This window comes from Aspergillus niger (assembly GCF_000002855.4).
Source record: "Aspergillus niger supercontig An18".
Taxonomy (NCBI): domain Eukaryota; kingdom Fungi; phylum Ascomycota; class Eurotiomycetes; order Eurotiales; family Aspergillaceae; genus Aspergillus; species Aspergillus niger.
Genome location: NT_166533.1, coordinates 45,647 through 57,642, shown reverse-complemented (window position 1 = coordinate 57,642; position 11,996 = coordinate 45,647). Strand labels below are relative to the sequence as shown.

General features: G+C 48.5%; 6 protein-coding genes across 6 annotated transcripts; 3 read left to right on the top strand and 3 right to left on the bottom strand.

The window, feature by feature from the left end:
- Positions 1-12: 12 nt before the first annotated feature.
- Positions 13-1,405, top strand: An18g00290 (uncharacterized protein; the record flags this gene model as incomplete). The annotated part of the gene is made up of 4 exons (XM_001398461.3): positions 13-334; positions 391-784; positions 849-863; positions 1,207-1,405. The coding sequence occupies 4 exons, from the start codon at positions 13-15 to the stop codon at positions 1,403-1,405; spliced, it is 930 nt and encodes a 309-aa protein (XP_001398498.3).
- An 868-nt stretch (positions 1,406-2,273) lies between these two features.
- Positions 2,274-3,250, top strand: An18g00280 (uncharacterized protein; the record flags this gene model as incomplete). Its single annotated transcript, XM_001398460.3, has 2 exons — positions 2,274-2,323; positions 2,374-3,250. The coding sequence occupies 2 exons, from the start codon at positions 2,274-2,276 to the stop codon at positions 3,248-3,250; spliced, it is 927 nt and encodes a 308-aa protein (XP_001398497.3).
- Positions 3,251-5,784: 2,534 nt separating this feature from the next.
- An18g00270 (hypothetical protein) lies at positions 5,785-6,556 on the bottom strand (the record flags this gene model as incomplete). The annotated part of the gene is made up of 4 exons (XM_059745541.1): positions 5,785-5,838; positions 6,012-6,078; positions 6,128-6,202; positions 6,309-6,556. The coding sequence occupies 4 exons, from the start codon at positions 6,554-6,556 to the stop codon at positions 5,785-5,787; spliced, it is 444 nt and encodes a 147-aa protein (XP_059602861.1).
- A 536-nt stretch (positions 6,557-7,092) lies between these two features.
- Positions 7,093-8,812, top strand: An18g00260 (uncharacterized protein; the record flags this gene model as incomplete). The annotated part of the gene is made up of 3 exons (XM_001398458.1): positions 7,093-7,140; positions 7,212-8,351; positions 8,459-8,812. The coding sequence occupies 3 exons, from the start codon at positions 7,093-7,095 to the stop codon at positions 8,810-8,812; spliced, it is 1,542 nt and encodes a 513-aa protein (XP_001398495.1).
- A 1,146-nt stretch (positions 8,813-9,958) lies between these two features.
- Positions 9,959-10,199, bottom strand: An18g00250 (hypothetical protein; the record flags this gene model as incomplete). Its single annotated transcript, XM_059745540.1, has 4 exons — positions 9,959-10,017; positions 10,050-10,107; positions 10,154-10,165; positions 10,197-10,199. 4 exons carry the CDS (start codon positions 10,197-10,199, stop codon positions 9,959-9,961), a joined length of 132 nt encoding a protein of 43 aa, XP_059602860.1.
- A 742-nt stretch (positions 10,200-10,941) lies between these two features.
- An18g00240 (uncharacterized protein) lies at positions 10,942-11,955 on the bottom strand (the record flags this gene model as incomplete). Its single annotated transcript, XM_059745539.1, has 1 exon — positions 10,942-11,955. The coding sequence occupies one exon, from the start codon at positions 11,953-11,955 to the stop codon at positions 10,942-10,944; it is 1,014 nt and encodes a 337-aa protein (XP_059602859.1).
- Between the last annotated feature and the right edge of the window lie 41 nt (positions 11,956-11,996).

Below are 11,996 nucleotides of genomic sequence, written 5' to 3'. Positions count from 1 at the left end.
AAAACACTCGCAATGTCCCTAACCACAGCTTTACAGCGGGTGCTTAATGGAGCTTTCAGAAACCTTTCTGAAAGCACACGGGAGACTCTACTTCTCTCCCTGCTCCCGAAATCCCTAGCCGCACTATTGGGTTACATTACACTGCGCCAAGTAAATAGAGCCCTGAATGCATGGTCACTGAACAACTTAGCGAGCCGGCCGTGGCAGAATGACCAAGAGCTCGTCTTAGTCACAGGGGGGTGCAGCGGCATTGGGAAAGCAGTGATGGAGGAGCTTGCTCAGCATGGCGCTAAAGTCATTATCCTTGATATCCAGCAGCCGTCCTTCGAGCTTCGTAAGTTTCAATCGTATTACAAAATCAACAAACTAACTAATAACTAACACTCTCAGCCCCCGACGTCTTTTTCTATAAGACTGACATCACTTCAACTGCTGCCCTACACGCAACAGCCAATGAAATTCGTGCTGTACATGGACACCCAACAGTCCTTGTCAATAATGCTGGCGTATTGCATTTTACTCCTATCCTCGACCAAACAGAAGCCGCTGTTCGCCAGACCTTTGAGGTTAATACCATGGCCCATTACTGGACGGTGAAGGAGTTCCTCCCCGCGATGATCGAGCGCAACCACGGCCATGTGGTCACTCTGGCTAGTATGGCCAGCTTTCTGAGTGCGGGTAACATGGCTAGCTACGCCTGCTCAAAAGCAAGTGCGCTAGCATTTCACGAAGCCATAGGCCAAGAATTGAAAGTTTGGTACAATGCCGATGGGGTTAAGACGAGGTAAGCATGCATTTCAGGCCGCCCCTGGGAAGAATAATAGATGAATGCTAACAAATAGCGATAGTGTTTTCCATCCACTGTATGTGGGGACCCCCATGATCAAGCCCCTGATGAAGGGTGGAGCTCGCTTTAAACGCCCTGTACTGGCAGTGGAAACGGTGAGCCACGCAATCAGCCAACAGATCCTGTCTGGGAAGAGTGGCCAAATAATTATACCGGGCAAGCTTTGGTGGCTGAGTTTGCTGCGGGGATTTCCTACATGGCTGCAGGAGTCGATAAGGCGCAGCAGCTCGCAGAGTGCGAAGAGACTCGGAGATAGCGGCAGAGCGTGATTTCATTCATCCAAATTCGATAGTCAAAGATGCCACTGTGTACAATCCTTGTTACTGACAGTGAACCAGTAGATAAAGATCCATTTCTAGACTACTCGGGTTAAGATGCTTGATTACCGCGGAAGTATCCACCGGATTCGAACGCTACTACACGCCAGTGTTCAAGATTGAGAATCTCGATCTTGGCCTGCCCGCGGGTATGTATCATGCGAGACCCGCAGCGAGGTCCCACCTATCCAAACTATGGAAGTGGGAATGTTCCACAAAGAAGGTCGAAGACGGAAAGTAAAACCCACAGCAATTTAAGATGAATCGCGTAGAGATGCGCTTGGCCCGTATTTTTGCCGTCTTCAGCTTGGTTTCGTTTGTTGGGGTGCTGAAATGCTACGAGTCAAATAATGGTTCTTTTGGTACTCTGTGGAACTAGAAATACCCACTCTTCAATTCGCACTGAGAGCCGGTCATGATTGCACTTAATCCACTATGTGTAGCTAGTGATGTTGCCTGGGAGTGTTTGAATCGCCAACTGACACAAATAGGTATAAATGTTTAACACCTTAAAACCTGGATACAATCTATAAACCCATTGCTGCGAGAAGTGTGCCCTTGTGCTCTTACTTCAATCCCACCGGCTACAGTAGCCATGGATTCTTCTTTTATCGTTACAGAGCATGTCATCCAGGCCCAATATATCCGGGAGTACCCCAGAACAACATATCCCCAGGATGCCCCAGTGAAGATTAGTATCAAGAAATATACCCCAAAAACAAATCAAAACCCGCAAGAGGGCGATATAACCATAATCGGAGCGCATGGCGTTGGGTTTCTCAAGGTATGAACGGTGCAAATCTTTCACATTCAATTCGCTCACAATAGCTAAATTTGAATCACAACAGGAACTATATGAGCCATTATGGGAAGACCTTTTGGCTAGGAGCAAGCAGGATGGCTTCCGTATCAGAGCAATCTGGATAGCTGATTGTGCCAATCAAGGAGCCAGTGGGGTTCAAAACGAAAACATAATGGGCAATGAAAGTAAGTGATATTTGTCTCTTAACCACCTTAGCCTCCCATGAAGCGAGCTCTAAGTATTGGTAGCGTCATGGTTTGATCATGCCCGTGACCTTTTGCATATGATCAACCACTTTCGAGAGGATATGCCACGGCCGATCATGGGTGTAGGACATAGCGCTGGGGGATCGCAGCTGTATGTTACCCCAAAGTTGCATATCAAGATACTCTGCTCACAAAGCTTAGAATACTTTTATCACTAATGCACCCTCGCTTGTTCTCATCATTAACGCTATTGGACCCCTACCTGATCCCCGATAACCGGGATGCCGATGCTCTGACTCTGGTCTACCTGACAGTGACGCGAAGGGATATCTGGTCCTCTCGGAAAGAAGCAGAAAAGTTTATACGCAGAGCTCTACGCAGCTGGGATCCACGTGTGCTCGACCGCTGGGCCCGTTATGGTTTACGCAATCTACCAACTGCGATACATCCCGACGCCAACAAGGATAAGGGGGATAATGAGGTCCCAGTGACACTAACCACCACAAAACATCAAGAAGCATTTACACTTGCTCGTGCGAACTTAGAAGGGCACACACAGCTGGGCTTGTCTGAGAGTGAGAGAGCAGCTAGCCTTGAGATGGTGGGCAAAGCCCATGATGCACTTTTTCTACCTGACATTCTCGGGCCTCTCTTGGATGGACAGAAGTTTTACCGCCCAGAATATGTCCTTGCATACCGTCTGCTACCCCACCTTCGACCCGGGGCTCTATTCGTCAGTGGTACTGAAAGTGGCCTATACGAAAAAGGACATCATAGCGACGCCGTCAAAATGGCAGGCGCCGGATTTTCTGGTAGTGGCGGCCAACAGTATTCTCGTGTAAAACATATCGTCATGGACAAAGGGCATCACACATTCCCAATGGAAATGGTGACCCAAACGGCAAGCTGTATCGGGCCGTGGATTGCGGCGGAAGGTGAGCGTTGGCGCATGGATGAAGAAAGAATTGCCGCCGGGTGGGAAGGACTACCTGTCAAGGAAAGGTCCACCATCCCGGAGGACTGGAAGGCGCCACTGAGTATCTGGAAACCCGTTGATAAACGACTCGCCAAACTATAATATGTTCATTGTCCATCTATAAGCAACGGGGAGCAACTAGCAATCAATATTAGAGACAGACAATAGGTACTCCAGGCAGTGTTTTACGATGGTAGTCACCCGCAGGCAACTTTTCTGAAGCAGTCTCGTACAAAGCGTTATCATTTCCCTGTTCAGCTGGCTCGACGCCCAAATACCACCGACCCGGTCTGTATCTCTGTAGAAGATCGTGATGTTGCCACCCAAAAGCTGGCCGGGTAGCCATTATAAAACTGACAGAACAGAACCTGTCGGAAGGCACCCTCAAAAAGGTTTGGGCCTGAGTGCTCCAACCCTGTCCTTGAACATGGGCCCACCGGGAAGATGCATTAGATTACAGATTACTATTGGTACAGGGTATATCGGTGTGCAAGCGGTTCTAGTGGAGCTGCTGAAGGGCCGTACCTCAGTTGCAACCAGTATCTTCATTTCGTATGTCCAGACACTCCGCCGGGCCACCGCTAGTGCCATCCCGCATCTGATCCCAAGATCTGGCTGACTAGTTGCTCAGCTAGCTTAAGACCCACAGCTCGATTGATTGATCAGCTTGTGACAGGCAGTACTTGCTTTCAGCCTGCTGAAATCCGAATTCCATTACCGAAACCCATAGCGTCCTGTGTAGTTCGGTCACGTACCCATCTGGGGGAAACTGGCGCAAATACTAATTGCCAGCCTAGCATCCTTCTCCTTCGAGTGTAGCTTGCTTCTTACTCACCAGAGACCAATCACATGAACAGGAAATACAAAGATCAGAACTCAATGGTGGCCTGGGAGATATACTCCCATCACAATTTCATTGATTAATTGTATGCTCACGGCGATGTATGGGTCAATAATATTGTGCTGTGCCTGGGTGAGCAGCGGAGCGCCTTTACTTGTTGCGATCCGGTCTATTTAATCTCCAGCTATTGTACACAGTCCTCTATAGATTGTTCTTTCATCCACTTTCCAGATAGCCAGGGTCGCGACTTTCAGCAGTCACCAGTTAGTATGCAGCATTCTACGCATGGAGTGGCGATTTACACCTTCAAATTGACGCGTGGCATAAGGAATAAGGTATATCACCCTCGGCCTTGCGTATACATTGCTAACAAGTCATTGATCTGATCCACCGGTACAGGGAAGTTTGTTAGGTACTGTCTTAACTCTGTTTGTGCCAATTCTGCAGCAGATGGATACGAAATCCTCAGCGCTAGTCGTATTCCAAATACCATGCCTACCAATGATAAGCAGATGCATCGGTTTTAAAGACGCATTTTGGGCCAAGTATATTCAGAGAATGGTGTCAAAATCATCCTTGACCTTATATTAGACGAGATAGCTTATACTAGACCTCGACGCGATACGTCTTAGACCGTCGGCTAGCTCTTACTCCACCAGGAGAGCACTAGCCTGGTATTGGGAGGGGGATTTAGTCCACAGAGAGTGTAGTGTTCCTGCTCAATTACGCCGGGATCTATTCGCTAGTGCCTGTACACCCCCTCCTCCTCCTACATCCTACTGAGTGAGCCAGCACTGCGGGAAACCTTCGCACTTCCCGCAACGCTACTCAAAGGTGGGCAACAAGGCAGATTGGCTTGTCAGGTACAACCTCTGCTGTGGGTATTCCAGACCAGTAGGCACAGACAGGTGGCTACTTCGTGCTAATTCTGTCCTCGCAGGAAACCACATAAGATAAGGGTCGCGATACCCTGACTTCACGACACTCTCACGTCCCCTACCTTGGCGCTGATTTCTCCCATTCCTAGCTCTCAAGCGCACAAATTCTGTTTGCAGGTCTTCTACGAGTATGACGACTAGCAAGCATTTGATTCGCTTCGACACTTATGTCAAGCGGCATCCGTCCCTCACCATGGAGGAATTTCACCAGTAAGCTGGGCTTTGAGTTCATCCACAACTAACTACACTGGCGAGGTTTTGCTGACATCTTCACTCTTTTCCCACCGTCACAAGCACTTGGACCACTAGTCACGCGCAGTTGTTGAAAACTTGGTTGGCACGGCATGGGGTATACCGCTATACTCTGGTATGCCCTGTAAAGACTCATGTCAAGTAATGCTTGAAAGCTCTGCTGTTGCTGACATCCTTCCTTCAACCAGTTCCACACCCTGCCGGATGTGGCCAAGCAGTACCTAGGTCAGGAGCACGCCGGTGGTGGTCACGTGATGGAGTCGTTTGATGGACATGCGGAGATTCTGTTGGAGAGTTGGGACATTCTGGGCCGCCTGCGCGCAGATCCATACTATGTGGAGGTAGTGGAGCCAAGCGAGGTCACATTGATTGACAAGGCCTCCGTTGTCAGAAGGGTGGGATATGAGGAGGTCTGGGTTGCGGAAGGCAAGGCTGTCGACCAAACCAAGTTCGCCCATCCAGACCCAAGTCATACCTGACTCTGGCCAACTACCTAAGTACCTCATGTTGGTTGTTGGTAGTCTAGAGGATACAATCTTATCATCCAGTATGTGATATTCCGGGCCGCGTGTAGATTGCCTCACTCTTAAAAGCACACCTTAAACTTAGCTGGCATAGTAGTTGTGCTGCCAGCCTGGTTTCCCGGCCACATTCCCCGCCTGAACCTGGACGGACTTATTTAGCGTTTAACAGATCGGGCAAACGATCGGCATGGGATGCGCAGGCTCCGTGCCTCGCTTAGGAGGGCTCAGTTCTGCTAGTTCCATTGGTTCGAACCTAGGGAGCAGGGGTTCACATAACGTGAGACAATCTCAAGTGGGTAAGAGGATACCATTTGAATGGAGGCGCTGTGGACGCTTGCCGGACGGAGCCGAAAGGTTAACTCATCACCAACTGCCCTGACAGCCAAGCACCAAAATGACAGGTTCTGGCCCCCTTGACTGGCACAGGACGGGGATGCTATATTCTAGGTATCCCACAACATGCCCGACTCCAAGGTCAATTTTGATCCAACCGGCGCAGCTTGAGACTAGTACTCATTTAGTACCCTATCATAGCGTGACGTGAGCTTAACTGATTGTACTTTCCCTGTCAAAACATTCCCTCTCTGCCACTGCTAGCTTCTTACACAGTATAGCCGGGGAAGTGGACTCCGAGCGGAAGGTACAGTGAGCCAGCGGTAAGTTGTCGTGGCTCAGCTTGTCGACGAGGCAGTGGAGCGCGTGGAACAAATCGGGTGCAGAGGCCACGTCCAGCCCCTTCCACACCGTTGGAATTGGGATCGCCAGCTGTGTCTTCGCCTTCCCACTTCAGCACATCGCCCAAACGAAGCCCATGTAGAGATCGACACTTCCCAGGTGCGATGTATTGCCCCATGTAACTGTTTTGTATGTTGCCTGCATTTTCTTTGTTTGAATTCACCCTTTTACCGCCTAGCTTACGGAACCCCCCCGCCCCCTCAGTGCCTTTCTACGGTCGGTTCTTTGACACTGTAGGTTACTGCTGCTGCCTGACAGACGACAATTGGGCACGGGGCAATCCATCAAGGGTACACCGTGATCTCTCATCACTTCTCTCATCACTTCCCCATTCATATGTGATAGTAGTATTGAGTGGATGGCAGAGCCCCTGGGACACGCGGAAACCCCCCCTCCCCCCCCCATTTACGCTAACATCTACACTAAATTCTCATCCGCATGAAATGCTCCCTACGAAGGCTTGTCAATGGCTTGGGCCTCATTCGTAGTTAAGCTTCAGTGGAGACGCCAATGCATTCCACACTTTTTTTAGGACCTCTCCCTTGGCGGCGGCTTATATTAAACCATTGATATCAAGCCATTTTGGACGGTTTGTGCCCGTGGCTGTCTCCCGCGCCTCTTACTCATTGCTTCTGCTACGTCCTGCGTACGATCATGGCAGCCCCTTCGTTTGTCAATGCCATTCTAATCACTGTCCTCCTAGTAAGATCAGCCGCGCCCACTGCAACCACAAGGACCGAAAATTGTCCCGTTCTCTGACCCACGCCTTCTAGTTTCCCATCCTCCTGGCCCTCAAGCGGCTCTACTTCCACCCCCTATCTCGATACAATGGGCCTCTTCTCTGGGCATTAACCCGTGTGCCATATATGTTGGCATTCCGAAATGGCCAGTTAGCGCATAAAATCAAAGCTTTTCACGAGGTTTATGGCGAGACCGTCCGCGTGGCCCCGAATGAGGTGTCCTTCATCAACCCCGACACTGTCAAAGACATTTACCAGCGCCGACCGAGCGGCGGGGGTTTCAAGTCACTTCCCAAAGATCCCATCCGTCAGGCACCTCCAAGGCCAGGGCAGCCCATTAGCATCCTTGATGCGGGTGACGCTGACCACACGCGACTCCGCAAGGCCTATGCAGCCGCCTTCAGCAGCCAGGCCTTGAGCGCCCAGGAGCCGCTCGTTGCCAGCTACGTCGACAAGATGATCGCTCAGATGCAGTGCCAGAGCAAACTCATTGCCCAGAGTGTTGATCTGCAAGAGTGGATCAGCTTCTGCACCTTTGATATTGTCTGCAAGCTAAGCTTCGGGGAAGATTTCGGCTGTTTGGACAACCAGCGCTACCACGAATGGGTGGGCCAACTCGTTCACTCGCTCAAAGCCAAAGTCCAGCTAGCCTCCTGCCGCTTCTATCCCTGGCTGTTCAACTATCTCGTCAAGCGCCTCCCCAAATCTGCGGGTATCCTTATGGCCCAGCACCAAGCCACAACTAAAGAGAAGGTGAAGCGCCGGTTACAGCAACTGGAAAGCGATGCCAAAGTCAGTGGTGCCGCTGGGGTCATTAGGCCAGACTTCCTGGCACATCTTGTGCAGCAATCCCGCCAAGAGATCTCGGAAGGCGAGATGGTAGTGAACGCTGCAACCCTCATCGTTGCGGGGAGCCACACCCTGCAAACCGCCATCACTGGCATTCTCTTTCACCTCCTCCAAAATCCAACAGTATTGAACCGCGTGACCAGCGAAGTGCGCGGCGAATTTCCCTCTACCAGCCAGATAAACGTGTCCACCCTGCTCAGGCTGCCCATGCTAGAAGCAGCGATTAAGGAAGGCATCCGCCTCACCTCCCCCGTGCCCCTGGGGTTGACTCGACTCGTTCCAATTGGGGGTCATACCATCAATGGGGAATTTTTCCCAGAGGGAGTAAGTCAATTCTGTGGGCACCTTTCTCGTTATTGCTGTATCTGCTGTCGCCCAGAGCGGGCAAAATGGGATCATCTAGACTCTGTTACGCTAACCATGAATTACAGACTGTTGTCTCCTACATGCAATGGGCTGCCAATGTCTCACCACAAAACTACACCGACCCTCAGGCATTCCACCTTGAGCGCTGGCTCAAGTCACGCCAGCCGTCTTCATCTTCGCCGGATGACTTTTTCGAGAAAGACCAGCGACATGCTACACAGCCGTTCCTGCAAGGCCCGCGGGATTGTATCGGCCAGAATCTGGCCCGCATGGAGATCGTCCTCATTCTGGGCAAACTTCTGTACCACTTTGATCTGCAGCCCGAGGGCCGCCTCGGACGCTGGGAGGATCAGGAGACATACGCGGTCTGGGTGAAGACGCCGCTGCCAGTGAAGTTGCGAGTAAAACAGACGGACTGAGCTATCTGGTAACGGATTTACTCGGACCCTAAGATATGGCGAGGCTGCTTGGTTGCCTAGAATTAGAGAAACCACCTATTTGAAGAAAATAAGTGAGGCTTGTTATCTGTACTTCCCGCAATCAAATAGTCTTAAATATATTTACTAAGTTGTAATGATCCTGCTCTTGTTAAATTATAGTCGTTGGTGGTAGCAGAGTCACTAAATCACCTTGCAGATTATAACCTTCTCAATGAGGACGAGGACCGATTCTGAACGGCACATGAGATTTCTAATATTCTGCGACGTTGTTGACTATTGAACAGGCCACATGCTGGTTGTCGCTGTTGATCTATTACATGACACCATTCAAGGGACAAGAATAATATTTTTGAATCTACTTTCTGATGTTGACAATGTAACACAGACCCTTAATGCCTACTTGTAACTAAGTCTGTCATCGCCAGTCGATAAGCCTATATAGAACAGTGAATCAGGTATGGTGTTTGTTGAACTGCTATGATAATATCATTCCTTGATACCAAACGAGTCCAGCACTTGAACTTCAAATGTCTCCCGTTGAGGAACCCCGGCAGGATATGCTGCCAAAAGCCTTGTCCGAGAAGACGATTAATTAAGTAACTAATACAGTGATTAGCATCTCCAGGATAATATATCAAAATAATTATATAAATTTCCAGATTATTTAATACTATTCCATAGCTCCCCGACAGATATAGAAAAAATATGATTATTGATATACTTCTAAACTTTTAAGAACAAGTCTATTCGCTAGATATAGACTATATTCATCTTTATTATATAGATCTATAATTTTTCATAGTCAATTCCTTATTGCTACCCTAACAAATAGATCCTATCACACGTGCTTATCTGGGTGAGCATACAGGACAGATAATTTGTATTTATCAATCAAACCCAGTGCACATCAATTGGATATTTATTGATAGTAGTAGTTATTTCCTGACCAAGGATAACAGGGTTATAAAGGTTAAAGAGAACGCTTTATTTAGTTATCTAAAAGACTGCTTTTTTTTACCGGAATAGAGACGACAGAACGGCAACCGGGGCTTGTGAGTTAAAGCTGTAGGGCTCAGGCAGTAAGCCTGGCTATAATAATCCTTAGATAAAAATTCTCAAAATATCTCAGATTTTGAAGTATATATCTAGATCTGGAGAATATTCAGTATTCATTAACTGAGGACCTAGAATAAATAAGTACTAATCTACTGCACACCATTATATCTGTTGAAAGTCAAAAAAATCTTCTCTAACTGGTAATTTAGTAAAGACTTCTATAATCGACCAAGTATTATAATTGGATTTTATAAAAAGTATTACCTGGTACAGTTCCTAGTGGAAAATCCAATTTTTTGTATTATACCATAGTGAACTTCTTGTATTATTTATTTAATTCGACTTATTTCCTGGTCAGTCCCTTCCCAAGTCTACTCTAAGGAGTGTCGATGATGATAAGTAAAAATCTCAGCATGGGTTAGTAGCAAATATCAAACGTTAAGCCTGGCAAGCTCGTTTATATACGTTAACTCGGAACCTTCCCTTGCAGGCCTATGATTATTCCCATTATAGGAAGTGCTTCACGACAGGTTGTAAGATAGTGCAACTACCCACACTCCTTGACTGGTTCTGGAAATCAATGTCCGTAACAAGCTACACATTAGTTTTATGGTATTGGACAGGTTATAAGCTGCTGTAGAGTTTTATAGATCACTTAGTATTAAGCTAGCATCAAAGCAATAGCTCCACGAGCCAGCGTTCGCTGCCCTGCATCTGGCCGTGATGATGTAAGTACCTCTAGTTTGTAGGTCTAAATGTGATACCCTTGACAGTATTACTGTAATCGGCCAAGATAACTCAATCAATTTGGTATGTTTCCCGCGAATTGGATAAATAAGCCAACGATTAGTTTTCGACGAGAAAATGGAATTGTCATCTTCCCGAGAACGCATGCAGGGGAGCTCGAAAGGGGGAAACAGGAATAAGATGTACAGGTCCTCAATGATAACAGCAATGATTGAGAGATTAGTTTCTTCAATTAATCGAACTCCTCAAACTCCACGACAAGCTTTGTGCCTCGAGCTTCTCCCTTTCGAATATTTTCAAGACTGTCAAAGATCTCCTTTGAAACCGCCCTTAACTGTTGTGACGGGTGGAGGTCTGATAACGTCGAGGCTCAGTGTTGACAAAGTAGCATAAAACTGACGGATGACGTCGCCATCTGACGGGATCACCGGGAACACGGGGCCGAGGGGCGCCATCATCTGAAACTCTCGACCGAAGACAGTAAAAACCATGAGGGATCTGTAGGACACGTTTGGCTTGTTCGGCTTTCCTTGGTCAAGAAGCGTGACTACTTTGCCCTCTTGTAGTACATCAGCACAAAAGGCGGCCGAACTGCCTTCAGAAAAGCAGTCCAGAGCTCTCGTAATGTTTGGAAACGCATTCTTGATTTCTCCGATGGATGATGAGGACCGATAATCGTATACTGCATCTGCACCGTATTGTTTTGCAAGGTGGAAAGAACGGGGCGAGGCCGTCGCCACCACCTTGTATCCTGCTCTCTTCGCTAATTGCGTGGCAAAGAGACCAACGTTCGATCCTCCCGAGTAAATGAGAATGGTTGGTTGATCACCTTCAAAGGTGCGTCCGTTCTCAATATCTGCCCAGGGAATGTCGAGGTACGCGAGGCTCAGCATCGCGGTGGCTGCCGGAACTCCGTAGGTGCTGGCTTCGCCTAAGCTCATTGCTTCGGGCACCTTCCAGGCCAAGTCTCCGTCAACTTTAAGGTACTCTGCGAATGAGCCAACATCGGGATACAGGCCACCATGAACGAAGCCAGCGATTCTGTCTCCGACCTTCCAGCGCTGTCCCGATGTTTTTCCGACCCTAACCACCTCGCCCGCATAGTCACAGCCAATTGCAGAATTCCGGGGAGAAATGAAATCGATGTTCTTGAAATCAATTGGATTCAGGGCAACGGCATGCACTTTGACCAGCACCTCATTATCTATGATGCTTGGAATGGGGACATCCTTGACTCGCGCACCCACCCCAAGCGGTCTGCCGAGAGCAAAGCTCAGTATACGATGAGGCAGAAACCGGTGAGTGGTGATTGCTTTCATGAGGGCCGCTAGTATGGCTGTGCTTTTTGCACAGGAGAATC